Here is a 17,603-nt window from a genome sequence, read left to right on the forward strand (position 1 = left end):
ATCCTTTTGAGTAAGCGGGTACCAAGTATGGCCATGGCAGTCTTGTGAGTCTGAATGTTTAATCTAAAGTGACTTCTGTTGGTCAGAGCCACAAATAATTTCAGATGTACTAACTTGATAAACATATTCCAAATGTTTGGTTAAACCTAAAAAGACCTCTCTGGTGGATGTAGCAGTACATCATTTCATATGTATTAATTTCATAACTTGTTTTTTTTTTTTTTGAGATGGAGTCTCACTTTAGGATGGAGTGCAATGGCACCATCTCAGCTCACTGCAACCTCTGCCTCCCGGGTTCAAGCAATTCTCCTGCCTCAGCCTCCCAAGTAGCTGAGACTACAAGCATGAACCACCATGCCCGGCAATTTTTTTGTGTGTTTTTAGTAGTGACAGGGTTTCACCATGTTGGCCAGGCTGGTCTCGAACTCCGGACCTCAGGTGATCTGCCCACTTTGGCCTCCCAAAGTGTTGGGATTATAGGCCTGAGCCACAGTGCCCAGCCTAATTTCATAACTATTGATAAATTTTCATCTTACACTGAATTTACATTTCGACTTAACTTTCTTCTTACACTAAATTAATGAATTAACATAAATCATATTCTGTATTTAATTATAAAAACATAAATAAAATTATCACATCAATTTAATTATTATAAGTAATTTATACATACTGCATAATGACTTTGAAAACAGTATAACTCAAAATAATAGAAAACAAAATTAATTGAATAAAGTACTACTGAATTTCAGGTATTTCTGTGACAGAACACAAATTTAAAATTTAATAAAATAATACCTTTTCTTAGCAAAAAGTTTCTTAAGTCAGATTATCCTTTCATGTTTTAAATGAAGCTTCTTCTAAATAAGTCATTTTATTCACAGTTGCAAATTTCTTTTCAACACATACAATGTATAGTACATGCTGGAATCAAACACCTGAAGGAGCTGGAATCTTATGAATACAGCCAGGGCAACAGTGTAGAGAATCATGAACAAAAACATCACAGTCCACACAGAAAACATTTTGGCACACAGCACAAACATAAACCTGTAGTGAAAAGAAGAAAAGTGATAAACTAGTTTCCAAAAGTTAATTACAGCACAGCTTGATGACATTCAAGGTGTGCTTTGCTCTTTTGTATCTCTACCAGTTTTTTCCCACTACCTACTTTATTACTTCCATGTACTCTATATTCTCAAATCTAAGGCAATTAATTTTTTACCCCAAACTATCCCTTAGAAATGAGGGAATGACTTTGTTTTTGAGCCTTTAAAGTCTATTCTATTATAGTTCACTCTCAATTATTTCATTCTAAGGTTTGGGAAAGACATGAGCTTCAAACCAGCGCTACTTTTGAATGCTTAGCAAGACCACCTAATTGATTCAATTAAAAAGAGAAGCATAAAAATTTAACATAGATTTAATTATTCTTAGGGAATGACCTCACAATTGCAAACGTTATATTTCCTTTTCAAGTAAACCTTTCAAAAAAATATGTCAAATGACACAGATAAGACAAATAAAAAGGAAAAAACTACATTTGTTCTTTCAGCATTACATATATGAGTACTTATGCCTTGGGATAAAATTTCCAGGGCAGCTTCATACACAGATTCAAAAATCACTAAATCTCAGAAGTATGTGGCTTTGGATAAAAAAATAAAAACGAAATGAATGAATAAATAAATCTCAAACAACACAGACAATGACCTATTCTTAAAAACTCAAATGAGGCTGGGTGTGGTGGCTCACACCTGTAATCCCAGCACTTGGGGAGGCCAAGGCGGGCAGACTGCTTGAGCCCACAAGTTCAAGACCAGCTGGTCAACATGATGAAACCCAGTCTCTACTAAAAATACAAAAATTGGCTGGGCATGGTGGTACATGCCTATAATCCCAGCTACTTGGGAGGCTGACTCACAAGAATCACTTGAACTTGGGACGCAGAGGTTGCAGTAAGCCAAGATTGCATCACTGCACTACAACCTGGGTGACAGAGCAAGAGTTCGTCTCAGAAAATAAAACCAAAAACCTGTCAAATGACTCAAAAAGTAGTTCCAGTAAAGAGGAAGCTACTGATGTCAAAGAGGTATATACAATTTAATAAAATTATAAATTGTGACAGTGGAATAGCAATACTTATAATTATTATTTTATATAATTTATATAGTTTTAAATAGGAACATGTAACTAAATTAAAAATTAAAGCTAGACAGTGATCCATATTATATACATCTATACAAGTTTATATATTAAAGTTGGCCCTCTTCAAAATTGAAAAAATATTTTCTCATTGGCATAATGGAAGAATCACCTATTATCTGTGGCCACCTTAAACAACTTCAATGTGTTATCACACAGCTTAAAGTATAACATGAAGAAAATATTTTAAATACTTTCAGATTAAATGCAGTTTAGCTTGAAAGATAAAGACAAATTACATGTTTTACAAGGGTGTACCAAAGTAGACAAAACAATCAAAGAATTTTAAAAAATAAGAAAAATATTTAAAAACTTTTAATAAAAAAAAATTTTTTTTTTTTTTTTTGAGACGGAGTCTTGCTCTGTCACCCAGGCTGGAGTGCAGTGGCCGGATCTCAGCTCACTGCAAGCTCTGCCTCCCGGGTTTACGCCATTCTCCTGCCTCAGCCTCCCGAGTAGCTGGGACTACAGGCGCCTGCCACCTCGCACGGCTAGTGTTTTGTATTTTTTAGTAGAGACGGGATTTCACCATGTTAGCCAGGACGGTCTCGATCTCCTGACCTCGTGATCCGCCCGTCTCGGCCTCCCAAAGTGCTGGGATTACAGGCTTGAGCCACCGCACCCGGCCCAAAAATTTTTTAAGAAGATGAATTATAGCCCGGCATGGTGGCTCATGCTTGTAATCCCAGCATTTTGGGAGGCCAAAGTGGACGGATCACGAGGTCAGGAGATCGAGACCATCCTGGCTAACACGGTGAAACCCCATCTCTACTAAAAATACAAAAAAATTAGCTGGGCATGGTGGCGGGCACCTGTAGTCCCAAAAACTCGGGAGGCTGAGGCAGGAGAACGGCGTGAACCTGGGAGGTGGAGCTTGCAGTGAGTCAACATCATGCCACTGCACTCCAGCCTGGGTGACAGAGCCAGACTCAGTCTCAAAAAAAAAGAGATGAATTACAAAGTATCTTTATAGCAAAAATTATAATGCAGAATAACAAAACTACTATTTAAACTATATTGTTCCCATTTTACCTCCACCTATTTTAATTATCTTTACAAGAAATAAACTGATATGAGCCTGGTCTTTAACAACCTGTTGAAAACTTATAGTACTATTTATTTCAGTATTTCTTGTACATTACTTAATATTTAGAAAGCCAATGAACTTACATGTTGGTCTTTCAATTCCCCCTGACATCCATAACAAAATCTGAAAAAAAAGTTTAACAATCAGTTTTTTCTTAAAATTCACTCATTAAAATAGTTCAGCAAAATCTCAATAACTAGAATCCTTTAATTAATATGTACTTGTCTTCACATGACTTTCAGGAAAAAGAGTTAAGAATACCAAAAGGCCAGGCACGGTGGCTCATGCCTGTAATCCCAGCACTTTGGGAGGCCAAGGTGGGTGGATCACCTGAGGTCAGGAGTTCGAGACCAGCCTGGCCAACATGGCGAAAACCTGTCTCCACTAAATACAAAAATTAGCCGGGCGTGATGGTGGGCGCCTGTAATCCCAGCTACTTGGGAGGTTGAGGCAGGAGAATCGCTTAAACCCAGGAGGCGGAGGTTGCAGTGAGGCGAGATGGTGTCATTGCACTCCACACTGAGTGACAGGAGCGAAACTCCATCTCAAAAACAAAAAAAAAGGATACCATAAATTTAAAAAAATTCCACAGTATATACAAGGTCATCTGACAGCCCAAAATGTAGTTTTTATTTTCATTAAGGTTAAATGTGAGCATGCTTTATTTTTCTTTTTTTTCAAGTCAAGGGTCTTGCTTTGTCTCAAAGGCTGGAGTGCAGACATGCTATCATGGCTCACTGCAGCTTCAACCTCCTGGTGATCCTTCTGCCTCAGCCTCCTGAGTAGCTAGGACTACAGGCATGCATCTCCACGCCTGGCTAAGTTTTTATTTAGACAGGGTCTCGCGATATTGCCCAGGCTGGTCTCGAATGCCTGGGCTCAAGCAATCCTCCCATCTTGGCTTCCCAAAGTGTTAGGATTACAGTCATGAGCTACCGTGCCCAGTCACAAGCACTTTCAAACTTTTGTTTGATAGTCAGTTATTCTAATAAGTGCTACTTTGTGATTCTTCACAGTTACTGGCTATGAACCTCCAACTACGAAAGAAGAGAATTTAATTCTCTTTCAACCATCTTGAACCCAGTAATGCATAAACATGTAACTAATGTCATTCTCAATTCTTTCTACATAGTTAAGTCTTCCTTTTGGATAGAACAATAATCAATGTTTAGTTTACTATGCCTATAAAAATATTCTCAGCTAAGCCATAAGTTTTCCCCTATTTAAAACATTTTTTTTTTTCCTGGAAATACTGTGTTGCTATTCCCAAGGTTAGTTTCCTATGTAATTGACACTAATTCAGGCCCAGTTTTCTCTGGAATAATATAACTGTCCTCTCAATATATTTAAATACATCAGGAGTTCTGCAGTTTTCATCCCCTTGGTGATATCTTTCCTGGAGCATTCTGACTGTCTCCAAACTGGACTGTTCCCCATATGTGACACACAGGTATCATTCTGGAATTTCTTCTTACCATCATGCTAGGCCGTTCTTCCGCCTGTTTTGAATTAGATACATATTACTAGACCCCATGTCATTCTCTTTCTCTGTTCCTTTGAATCATCTACCTCTTCCAGACCTTCCCCAGAAAAATATCTTTTTGAGACTTTACAAGTCTGAAAATGTTGTTATTCTACCTTCACTTAACTATAGCTTGCCTGGGTATCTAAGGGTAACAATTTTCACTACAAACTTTGAAGGTGACTGCTCCCTCTCTGCATCCAGTGTTGCTAATGAGAAGCCAAACAAGTTTAATTCCAGATCCTTTGTATGTGACCTCGTTTTTCCTCTCTGGAAATGTTTAGGGTTAAGGATTTATTGTGTATTCTGAAAGTTCACAATTATGGGGTCTGTCTTCCTTCAATACGTCAGGCACTTGGCAGTCCCTTTCTTTTATCTTTGTTGTAGAGATGAGGTTTTGCTATGTGACCCAGGCTGGCCTGGAACTCCTGGCCTCAAGTGATCCCCATCTCAGTCTCCCAAAGTACAAGGATTAGAGCTATGAGCCACCCTTCCCAGCCAACAGAACCTTTCAATCTAGAAAGTTCTGTCCTTCAACAGAAAATTTCTTTGAACTATGTCTTTGATGATTTTCTATCCTACCTTTTTTTCCCTCATATTATTCTCATACTGGACCTTCTGAATGAATCTCCAGTATTCTTATCTTTACTCTCCTATTTCAACCTCTTTATTTTACTCCTTTTATTGTACTTTCTGGAATATTTCTTAAACTCCATTTTCTATAGTACTGGGTTTTTCTTTTCTACTACATTTAACCTCAACCATAAGCAAATAAATACCAAGCTAAAACAATGAGACTTTTTTTTTTTTGTCTGTCAGTTTTAGCCAATATAAAAAAGTTTCATAATACCTAATGTTGGCTAAATGTGGGAAAACAATAAATGAAACTTCTTTGAAGAACAACTTTACAATATCTATCACAATTCACAAAACATGTAAAACTCCTGACTCAGTAATTTTACCTCTAGGAATTTACCATGCATTTATACTTGTACAAATGTTCAAAAATATAGATATAAGCATTATTTGTTAATAGCAAAAAGAAAAAAAAATCTTATATCCAACAGGAAGCAATTGGTTATAATTATCCCTGAAATATGCAACAATTTCAAAAACAACACTGATCTAGATACGGTGACGTTAAATGACTTCCAAATGATTTAAGTGTGAAAAGCAAGATGGATACATAAGTCCAGCGCAGTGGCTCAAGCCTATAATCCCGGCACTTTGGGAGGCCGAGACAGCGTATCACAAGATCAGGAGATCAAGACCATCCTGGCTAACACGGTGAAACCCCGTCTCTACTAAAAAATACAAAAAAAAAAACCTAGCTGGGCGAAGTGGCGGGCGCCTGTAGTCCCAGCTACTCGGGAGGCTGAGGCAGAATGGCATGAACCTGGGAGGCGGAGCTTGCAGGGAGCTGAGATCCGGCCACTGCACTCCAACCTGGGCGACAGAGCAAGGCTCCGTCTCAAAAAAAAAAAAAAAAAAAAAAAAAAAAAAAAAAAAAAAGATGGATACATAATTGTCTTCTGCTAGCCAGTAAGCATTTAATGTGATTCCTAAATCCTGGATGTTCTTTTTTTTTTTGAATGGAGTTTCGCTCTTGTCGCCCAGCTGGAGTGCAATGGTGTGATCCACGCTCACTGCAACCTCCGTCTCCGAGGTTCAAGCGATTCTCCTGCCTCAGCCTCCCGAGTAGCTGAGGGTTACAGGCACCTCCAACCACACTCGGCTAATATTTGTATTTTTAGTAGAGACGGTGTTTCACCATGTTGACCAGGCTGGTCTCGAACTGCTGACCTCAGGTGATCCACCTGCCTCGGTCTCCCAAAGTGCTGGGATTACAGACATGAGCCACCATGCCCAACTGATCCTGGATGTTCTTAAAAGTAGTAAATCTTTATTTTCTGAAGACTATTCTATAAAAGATTGACTACCTCTATTTCAGACTTTATTTGTTGTATTTCACACAAATACCATTCATAAAAATCCTTAAAGATTTTAGGTAAATTATGTTATGCCAGATTTTTATTTTATTTTATTTTATATTTGAGACAGAGTTTTGCTCTTGCTGCCCAGGCTGAAGTGCAATGGCGTGACCTCAGCTCATCGTAACCGCCGCCTTTCGAGTTCAAGCGATTCTCCTGCCTCAGCCTCCCGAGTAGCTGGGATTACAGGCATGCGCCACCACTGGGCTAAATTTTGTATTTTTAGTAGAGATGGGGTCGAACAGGCTGGTGTTGAACTCCTGACCTCAGGTGATCTGCCTGCCTTGGCCTCCAAAAGTGCTGGGATTACAGGCATGAGCCACCGTGCCCAGCTTTTTTTTCCTTTTTTAAGAGATGGTGTCTCACTATGTTGCCCAGGCTAGTCTTCAACTCCTGGCCTCAAGTGATCCTCCCACCTTAGCCTGCCAAAGTGCTGAATGAGCCTCTTATTTTCAGTAGTATGCTAGGACTGGATTGTACTGGCTCAAGAGGATATATTGTTAAATATGTATTCAAGGATTTTGAGAGCTGGTTGTTAATTGGTAGCTAAAAATTGGCCATAGTGGGAGTATTCAAACCATGGAAATCTGTGAATACTACCAGTCAGGGTTTTTTTTCTTTTCCTTCTGGAAAACTGATTTAGTAGTACAATCATTACCCTTATTTATACATACGTGGGTTTAGTGAAATTATTTGGTTTCTGGAGATTCATATCTATTTAACAATGAGTCATTTCAATCACAACCACGACATTCTTCACCTCATCTTCCATATTAGAAGTACTCTTGGCCGGGCGCGGTGGCTCAAGCCTGTAATCCCAGCACTTTGGGAGGCCGAGACGGGCGGATCACGAGGTCAGGAGATCGAGACCATCCTGGGTAACACAGTGAAACCCCGTCTCTACTAAAAATACAAAAACTTAGCCGGGCGAGGTGGCAGGCGCCTGTAGTCCCAGCTACTCGGGAGGCTGAGGCAGGAGAATGGCGTGAACCCGGGAGGCAGAGCTTGCAGTGAGCTGAGATCCGGCCACTGCACTCCAGCCTGGGTGACAGAGCGAGACTCCGTCTCAAAAAAAAAAAAAAAAAAAAAAAAAAGAAGTACTCTTGTCCAAGCCAATTGGATTATTTTTTAAGGTAGTAACAATCTATTCAAACATTAGCTTACCACTTATAACAGATATAAATTAATCCAAACTGATATACCTTTCTCCATTATATTCTTCTAGGGGAATTTCTTGAAAAGCATCCAAAGGAAACAAATGATGGTAAGACCGTGCCAAGTGGGGAGCAGACACCAAAGTAAGACCTAACACATGAAGCAGAGAGACATGTTGAGTAGCCCAAACCTCATGAAGACAACAGCTGAAAAGACAAAAGATGTAACTTTGGCAGAATATTTTCAGTTTCTTTTAGGATGGCAGTTATTCATTTTACCTGTGGCTATAACAGAAGATTGTATGATGGAATCTTAGTTCTGTCACTAAGTGTGTAACCAACCTGTCTTGGTCTATTTGCTTACTTATAAATGAAATAAAATTAGACAATTCTATTAGTTCAATTATTCATTCTTGTATATATTTACTTTATAAAGGTAAGAGATGGAAAAATGTCTACTAGATCTACTGCACTGCCTTTAAAGAATATACTTTTTTCAGAAAGAGGATCAGAAAACTAGAATGCTACATTTATATCTGGAAGTGGAGTACTAGGCACTCAATTTAAAAAGTAATCTATTTTTCTTTGCACAGATTAATTCCAGAAACATAGGAATAACTTAACATTTACATTAATTTTAGCAGCAATACAGATAAGTCATTCAACATTTACTGAATAATGAATAGTTGGTTTCTTACCACAGATTTTACATTCAACAGGTAGCTCACAGTACTTTGCCCGACACTGTGGACAGAAATAGCCTCCTAATGTAAGTCCTGGCTCAGTATTGCCATCCAAATGCCTGTAGAGGGGAAAAAAAAGGTAATATATAAGACTCTGAAAAGTTAGAGCAGGAAAGCACATTATCTTGACCTTAAAATCTTGACACTATTTAAAAATCTATTTAAAAGTCTGTATTTTTGGCCGGGTGCAGTGGCTCACACCTGTAATCCCAGCACTTTGGGAGGCCAAGGCAGGAGGATCACCTGAGGTCAGGAGTTCAAGACCAGCCTGGCCAACATGGTGAAGCCCCGTCTCTACTAAAAAATACAAAAATTAGCTGGGCATCTGTAATCCCAGCTACTTGGGAGGCTGAAGCAGAATTGCTTGAACCCAGGAGGCAGAGGTTGCAGTGAGCTGAGATAGAACCACTGCACTCTAGCCTGGGTGACAAGAGTGAAACTCTATCTTAAAAAAAAAAAAAAAAAAAAAAAAAGAAGTCTATATTTTAAAAAAATTTATAACTTTTTGTAGAGATGGGGGTCTCACTATGTTGCTGGTCTTGAATTCCTAGCCTCAAATGATCCACCTGCCTCAGCTTCCCAAAGTGCTGGGATTATAGGTGTGAGCCACCTGCCTGGGCTGAAAGTCTATTTTTAAATCTGTATGTCTTATAGCTCAATTATGCTATATTCATTTTTTTCCCTCTCTTCAGTTTTTTTTTTTTTTTTTTTTTTTTTTTTTGAGACAGAGTCTCACTCTATTGCCCAAGCTGAAGTACAGTGGCGCAATCTCAACTCACCGCCTCCACCGCCCAGGTTCAAGCAATTCTCGGTCTTGGCTTCCTGAGCAGCTGGGATTACAGGCACGTGCTACCACGCCCAGCTAATTTTTGTATTTTTATTAGAGATGGGGTTTCATCATGTTGGCCAGGCTGGTGTCAAACTCCTGGTCTCAAGTGATCTGCCTGCCTTGGCCTCCCAAAGTGCTGGAATTACAGATGTGAGCCACTACACCCAGCCCTTCATTTTTATTTTAAAGTTTCTATTACTATCTTTGAATTCACTAACTTTTTTCTTCTGTAGTGTCTAATCTGCTGTTAATCCCAGCAAATATATTTTTCATCTAAAACACTGTATTCTTCATCACTAGAAGTTTATTTGGGTCTTTTTTATACCTTCCATATCTCTTCTTACCATTCTCATGTTCTATAATATCCTGAACAGAGTACATTTATAATATAATTGTTGTCCTAACATCTTTATCTACTAATTAATTAATTAATTAATTATTTTTAAGCCTGTCACCCAGGCTGGAGTGCAATGGCACGATCTCAGCTCACTGCCATCTCTAGCTCCTGGGTTCAAGTGTATTTTATACCTCAGCCTCCTGAGTAGCTGGGATTACAGGCGTGCGCCACCAGGCCTGGCTAATTTTTGTGTTTTTAGTAGAGATGGGTTTCACCATGTTGGCTATACTGATCTCGAACTCCTGGGCTCAAGTGATCCGCCCACCTGAGCCTCCCAAAGTGCTAGGATCACAGGCATGAGCTACTGCACCCAACCCTTTGTCTATTAATTCTACCAACTGGGTTATTTCTGGGTATGTTTCCATTCTGTGATTTTTCTCCATTTTATGGGTCATATTTTCCTTTGCATCCTTGGTAATTTCTGCCAGGGACTGTGAATTTTGCTTTGCCAGACATTGTGAATTTTGCTTTGTTTTGGGTGCTGGATTTTTTTTTTCTTTTTTTTTTTGTATTCCCTTAAATATTTAAGGGTTTGTTTTAGAATATACTTCATTAACTTGGAAATAGTTTAATCTCTTCAAAACTTGCTTTTAAGCTTTGTTAGGCTGGTCCAGAACAGCTGTTAGTCTAGATTTTTCTCTCTTTTTTTTTTTTTTGCCTCTGGTTCCAGTTCTTGTGATAGAATTAATTTGATCCCATTACTGTGGACTCTATTCAATGCCTGTCATGTTAAGAGGTATTTCCATACAGACTGGTGAGAACATGAATGTTCTCTGTGTGAGCTCTGAGAATTGCTCTGTCTGCTGCTTTCCAGTGATTCTTTCCCTGACTTCCAGTAGTCTCCTCACATGAAAGTGCTGATCAACACTCAGCTGCTGACTCATGAGCAAGTCTCTGCAGCTCCCCAGAGAGTTCTCTCTGTGCAGCTCTTTCCTCTCCAGTACTCTGACCTGCAAAATTATCACCCTCTCAGCCTCCTTGAAAGATGAACTTTGTTTCTTCAACTCAACATCTCCAGCCTCCATCTGCAGCCTGGGAATTCCATCCAGGCAGTAAGCTGGAGTGCTCTTAGGGCCCATCTCATTTGTTTCCTTTTTGTCAGGGATCATTATCGCAAGGCTTGCTGTCCAATGTATGAAAACCACTGTTTTATATACTTTGTCTACTTTTTTTGACAGGAGGGTAAATCTAGTCCCTGTTACACCTTTTTGGCTGGAGGCAGAAATCTTGTTTGTGATTTTTAAGAATTACTCTCTTAAATTTAATTTTGTTTTATAATTATGTAAAATACAAAGCTCTGAAGTTAAAACACGGTACAGTAATATTCTATGTAACATTTGGTCAGTGATGGACCACACATATGACAGTGGTCCCATAAGATAATACCACATTTTAGTTGCACCTTTTCTGTGTTTAGTTACACAAACACTAAGTGTTACATTAAAACTGCCTACATTATTCAGTACACAATATGCTGTACAGGTGTGCAGCCTAGGAGAAATAGGTTATACCATATAACTGTGATGTTAGTAGGCTACACTATCTAGGTTTGTGTAAGTACACTCTGTGATGTTTGCACAATGATGGTATCACCTAATGACGCATTTCTCAGAACAGATCCCTATCATTAAGTGATGCATTCAGAAAAGTCTAGGGTCTATCCCTTTGCTTTTCCCTACGCACTCACTGAGGTAAACATAAAAAAAAAAAAAAACTTCCCCCTCTACCCCTTTTAAGTTTTTATTATTTCCATACTACTGTTTTTATTATTAACATAAACAAGCAAATATATCCACTTACATCTCTACTTTCTTCTTAGGTGATCAGTAGCATACTACAAAATTCTCTCAAACTTACTATTTTATTTAGTAATAGATCCTGAAGATCACTCCATACAAGTATACAGACATACTCTTCATTGCCTGTCTTTTGAATTTATAACTTAAAAGAAGGAATTAAAAATGTAAAAACATTATCACTGATATTTTCAAGGTCTTTACTTACGCCATGCTGAAAGAGGGTTTTGCATCCTGGTCAGATAAAGAAGCAATGGTGTGCTGAGGAAATCCTTCATAGAAGAAAATGTATTACTTTCTTTTTCCAAGCAAACAGCAGAATTCTAGGACTAAGAACCTAAAAATGTTCTTATCAAAAAGCCAACGAAGTTGTACAAAATATCACTTTACCACCTTTCAGATAAGCTTATTATAGCATGATGAAACTAATTCCAAGCTACAAGAAAAAGTAGAGGAAACAGGGGAAAGACCTGTCTATATATATGACCTCAGATTCTGAAGTTCATATATATATTTTTCTTTTTCTTTTCTCTTTTTTTTTTTTTTTTTGAGATGGAGTCTTGCTCTGTCACCCAGGCTGGGGTGCAGTGGCGTTATCTTGGCTCACTGCATCCTCCACCACCCGGGTTCAAGCGATTCTCCCACCTCAGCCTCCCAAGTAGCTGGGATTACAGGCATCCACCACCATGCCCAGCTATATATTTTCTAACTTAATAATGATCAACACTACTTTTTAAAGAGGTTGTAATTTTTACATCATTTCTGATACAAGTGAAGATATAGTACACCTTCATTTTATCTAAGTTTATACTTTTATGTTTAAAATTTTGAAATGCTCAAATCTTTCATGTAATTTGTTTTCCATATATAATTTTAAATTCTGAAAACATGTTCAGGAAAAGCAGAAACCATTTTTAAAAAGAGATATTACATAAAAAATTTAAATGTATCTACATATCAAAACAAATAAATAAAAGTAAAGGCAAATAACCAACAAGAAAAATATTTGCATCAGGTGACTAAGAAAAGGTTAATGCCAGGCGCGGTGGCTCAAGCCTGTAATCCCAGCACTTTGGGAGGCCGAGACGGGCGGATCACGAGGTCAGGAGATCAAGACCATCCTGGCTAACACAGTGAAACCCCGTCTCTACTAAAAAATACAAAAAACTAGCCGGGCGAGGTGGCGGGCGCCTGTAGTCCCAGCAAATGTAGTTCCAGCTACTCAGGAGGCTGAGGCAGGAGAATGGCGTAAACCCGAAAGGCGGAGCTTGCAGTGAGCTGAGATCCGGCCACTGCACTCCAGCCTGGGCGACAGAGCGAGACTCCGTCTCAAAAAAAAAAAAAAAAAAAAAGAAAAGGTTAATATTCCTAAAGGACCCTAACAAACAAATTATAAATTTAAAATGGAATAAGAATATATATCAGTAAATCAAAAAGATTAGCTAAATAAGATCTAAAATGTATTGAATGTTTACATCAAGCATTATTCTAAATGCACCATCTGTATTAACTCGATCCTTGCAACACACAATAAGGTAGTTAACTAACATCATTAAACACATGAGAAGACCGTGGAAAAAAGAGGTCGACTAGTAACACAAAAGGCCAAAAGTAGAAAAGCATCCTACTTAATTAACATTTAAAAATATATATATTAAATAAGGAGATTCTTTTTCTATTTAAAAGTTATACCTTTTTTCAATATAAATGTAATAAATCTTCATTGCAACATTTTTGTAAAATAGAAGAAAATAACATTTTAAAAAAGTCATCCAAGCCCGGGTGCAGTGGCTCACGCCTGTAATCCCAGCACTTTGGGAGGCTGAGGCGGGCGGATCACGAGGTCAGGAGTTCAAGACAAGCCTGGCCAACATGCTGAAACCCCGTCTCTACTAAAAATCCAAAAGTTAGCTGGGTGTGGTGGTGCCCGCCCATAATCCCAGCTACTTGGGAGGCTGAGGCAGGATAATTACTTGAACCCAGGAAGCAGAGGTTGCAGTGAGTTGAGATCGCGCCATTGCACTTCAGCCTAGGCAATAGAGTGAGACTCTATCTCAAAAAAAAAAAAAAAAAAAAAAAAAGAAAAAGTGATCAAAAACCAATAATTTCCCCTCCTTTGAGCAATTTGGTGTACTTCCCTGCAAGCTTTGTCTTTGCACAGTTTGTATTACACAGCTTTGATCATACAGTACAGAGAATTTTGTAGCTTATTTTATTTTTATTTTTTTTAAGACAGTCTCGCTCTGCCACCCAGACTGGAGTGCAGTGGCGCAATCTCAGCTCATGGCAACCTCTGCCTCCTGAGTTCAAGCGATTCTCCTGCCTCAACCTCCTGAGTAGCTGGGATTACAGACATCTGCCACCATGCCCTGCCATTTTTTGTAATTTTTAGTAGAGACAGGGTTTCGCCATATTGGCTAGGGTGGTCTCAAACTCCTGACCTCAGGTGATCTGCTAGCCTCGGCCTCCCAAAGTGCTGGGATTACAGGCATGAGCCACCACGCCTGGCTTTTGTAGCTTATTTAAAACATTTCTTAATGTAAGTATTTTTCTTTTTTGTTCTTTTCTTTTTTTTTTTTTTGAGACGGAGTCTTGCTCTGTCACCCAGGCTAGAGTGCAGTGGCGTGATCTCGGCTCATTGCCAGCTCTGCCTCCTGGGTTCACACCATTCTCCTGCCTCAGCCTCCCGAGTAGCTGGGACTACAGGCACCCACCACCACACCCGGCTAATTTTTTGTATTTTTAGTATAGATGGGGTTTCACTGTGTTAGCCAGGATGGTCTTGATCTTCTGACCTCATGATTCGCCCACCTTGGCCTCCCAAAGTGCTGGGATTACAGGTCTGAGCCACCACGTCCAGCTTAATATAAGTATTTTTCTATAAACACAGTTTATACCTTTCTAGCCTTAAAAATAAAGAAAGCCAACAGTATTTTCTGGGTGACAGGACTACTGGTAGTTTTAATTTTTTTTTTTTTTTTTTACTTCTCTGTACTTTCCAAAATTGCTTCAACAAGCATATTTTTTCTTTAAAAATTCTTAAATATTAAAATAACTTGTGCAAATAAAAATAGAGAGCCTAGATATATATTTTTTAAAAACATAAAAACACTTACCCATACGAATAAGGGAGCATTCAGAACTTGAGCTAGCAGGAGGAGGACTAACATGATGTGTGAGCAACTCTTTGTAATGGCTTTCATCTAAAATAACATGGTATGTGCCTAACAAGATGAAAAGGAAAAAAAAAACAGCTTCATAGACATAACGAAGTATACGTTCTATGTAATTCTGTAAAAGTTTTATCATCTGAAAATGTACATTTTCAAAATAATGATTTCAGCTAAATTATCACTTTTAAAACCTTATTTAAATAATACATCTAAACCAACTTCTCTAGGAATAACTGTAATTACAATTTATTATTATTACTATTATTATTATTTTAACATATAAATAGAGACAGGTCTCACTATGTTAATCAGCCTGATCTCAAACTTCTGGCTTCAAGTGATTCTCCTGCCTTGGCCTACCAAAATGTTGGGCTTACAGGCAGAGCCATCATGCCTGGCCTGTAATTAGAATTTAATTAAAGACAAGTTATAAAATCTTTATAAAGAATTACATACAGTAAAATTTCCAGCTTTCCAAGAGTTATACTACTTCCTCTGAATATTGACATAAGTACTGAAAACTCTTTGCATTTTGAGATGATTTCTTACAGAATCAATGATATATTTAAGATGACTGCCCATATTTTAGACTACTTTTAGTAGCTCAGAACAGATTAAAACATCCTAATTTAATTAATAAATTATTTCCTACACAGTAATTATGAGCAAATATTAAAGAAATTATATATATACCACCAGTTTCACGAGCAAGTACAGTGCAAACGCGAACCTCTGCAGACAATCCAATAACAGATACTCTAATTTTAGCTGCCTTTAGGGTCTTCATAAAATCCAAGTAGATAGATAGTTTTAGGGAAGAAGAAAAACATTTAAGAATTAATGTATTTGAAATATAAAGAATGCTCTGAAAACTAGTAATAAATTCACTACATCTACCACAAAGATGAATTAGACACACAAATATATATATAAAAAAAAACAAATTTGCTACAGAATTCTCTTTAGAGTTGTAACTTTGGTTTTGATTTTTTGGTCTACCTTGATTAGATCATAAATATTAGATGGATCACAAGTTGTAAGGCTGCTAAAGATGATTAGTACTTCTCGACTTGTATGTCCAGGCATGTGTCTTAAAAGAAAGATAAAATACACTCCAATTAGGTACAAACAAATTTACCCAAAAAGAATAGTAAACATAGGAATACACATTTAGACTATAGAATACCTCATTTGTTTCAATAATGCAAGGAAAGGTTGTGAGTATATTTTAAACACTTCAATGTAAATTTTTCTAAAATGAACTACGCACTTCAAAAAATTGATAATTGATTCATTTAATAAATACTGAGTACTCAAGTTCTGGGGATAGAGTGATAAACAAGACTGACAATGTTCCCGACATCATGAAGCTTACATTCCAGTGGCTTGTTTCATACAAAGTCTAAAGTATACACTAAGAAATACAACAATATATGGATAAACTTTAAAAAGTGGCAATATCATATGGATCAGCTTTAAAGTATATAGATGTGGCTTCAAAATAGTAACACACACTTCTTTCTCAAAGACTATATAGTAGTCCCCTCTTATCTGCAGAGGATACATTCCAAGACCCCCAATGGATAACTGAAATCAAGGATAGTACTGAACCCTATATATACAGTCATCCTTCGGTATCCTTGGGGGATTGATTTCAGGACCTGCTACGGATACCAAAATCTGCAGACACTCAAGTCCCAGATACAATATGGCATAGTATTTGCATATAATCTATACACATCCTCCCACATGTTTTAAGACATCTCTAGATTATTGATAATACCTAATACAATGTATACTATGTAAATAATTGTTATCCCCTTTTAGGGGATAATGACAAGAAAAAATGTCTATTTGTTCAGTACAGGTACAATTTTTTTCCAAATATTTTCGATGTGTGGTTGATTGAATTCACAGAAGCAGAACCCAGGATTCGGAGGGCTGACTATACCATGTTTTTCCCAATACAGGCATACCTTGGAGATACTGCAGGGGTGGTTCCAGACCACAGCAATAAAGCAAATATCACAATAAATATTTGCAATACAGCAAGTCACATGAACTTTCAGGTTTCCTAATGTATATAAAAGTTCTGTTTACAGCCAGGGGTGGTGGCTCACACCTGTAATCCCAGCACTCTGGGAGGCTGAAGCAGGTGGATCACGAGGTCAGGAGATCAAGACCATCCTGGTAACATGGTGAAACCCCCTCTACACTAAAAATACAAAAAAATTAGCCGGGCGTGGTGGCAGGCGCCTGTAGTCCCAGCTGCTCAGGAGGCTAAGGCAGGAGAATGGTGTGAACCCGGAAGGCGGAGCTTACAGTGAGCCGAGATCGTGCCACTGCACTCCAGCCTGGGTGACAGAATGAGACTCCATCTCAAAAAAAAAAAAAAGTTCTGTTTACACTATGCTGTACTCTAATAAGTGTGCAACAGCATTATATCTTAAAAAAAAAGTACACACCTTAATGAAAAATACTGCTAAAAATCAACAGCGCTGTCAGTGAATAATATCTTTTTGTTGATGGAGAGTCTTGCCTTGATGTTGATGGCCACTGACTGATCAGAGTGGTGCTTTCTGAAGGGTGAGGTGGCTATGGCAATTTCTTAAAATAAGACAAAGTAGTTTGCTACATGGGTCAACCCTTCCTTTTATGAAAGGAATGCAAATGCTGTTTGATAGCATTTTATTCACAGTATTACCT

The 17,603-nt window shown here is 38.1% G+C and overlaps 1 protein-coding gene across 6 annotated transcripts in view; it reads right to left on the reverse strand.

Annotated features, from left to right (window-relative positions):
- Positions 1-207: 207 nt before the first annotated feature.
- Positions 208-17,603, reverse strand: part of LOC105475187 (general transcription factor IIH subunit 2) — a 34,998-nt gene continuing 17,602 nt past the window's right edge. For 5 of the 6 annotated variants that reach the window (XM_011730235.3, XM_011730237.3, XM_011730234.3 and 2 more), the window contains 8 exons: positions 15,897-15,987; positions 15,591-15,678; positions 14,841-14,948; positions 11,933-11,996; positions 8,658-8,761; positions 8,008-8,110; positions 3,376-3,415; positions 208-1,050 (listed from right to left, as the gene is read on the reverse strand). In XM_011730235.3, coding sequence (XP_011728537.2) covers positions 931-1,050; positions 3,376-3,415; positions 8,008-8,110; positions 8,658-8,761; positions 11,933-11,996; positions 14,841-14,948; positions 15,591-15,678; positions 15,897-15,987 — 718 coding nt within the window. In that variant the 3' untranslated portion in view covers positions 208-930. The remainder of the gene's footprint in view (positions 1,051-3,375; positions 3,416-8,007; positions 8,111-8,657; positions 8,762-11,932; positions 11,997-14,840; positions 14,949-15,590; positions 15,679-15,896; positions 15,988-17,603) is intronic. The other variant, XM_071098838.1, reaches the window with a different exon arrangement.

Source organism: Macaca nemestrina, chromosome 6, assembly GCF_043159975.1.
Source record: "Macaca nemestrina isolate mMacNem1 chromosome 6, mMacNem.hap1, whole genome shotgun sequence".
In the NCBI taxonomy this organism is placed as follows: domain Eukaryota; kingdom Metazoa; phylum Chordata; class Mammalia; order Primates; family Cercopithecidae; genus Macaca; species Macaca nemestrina.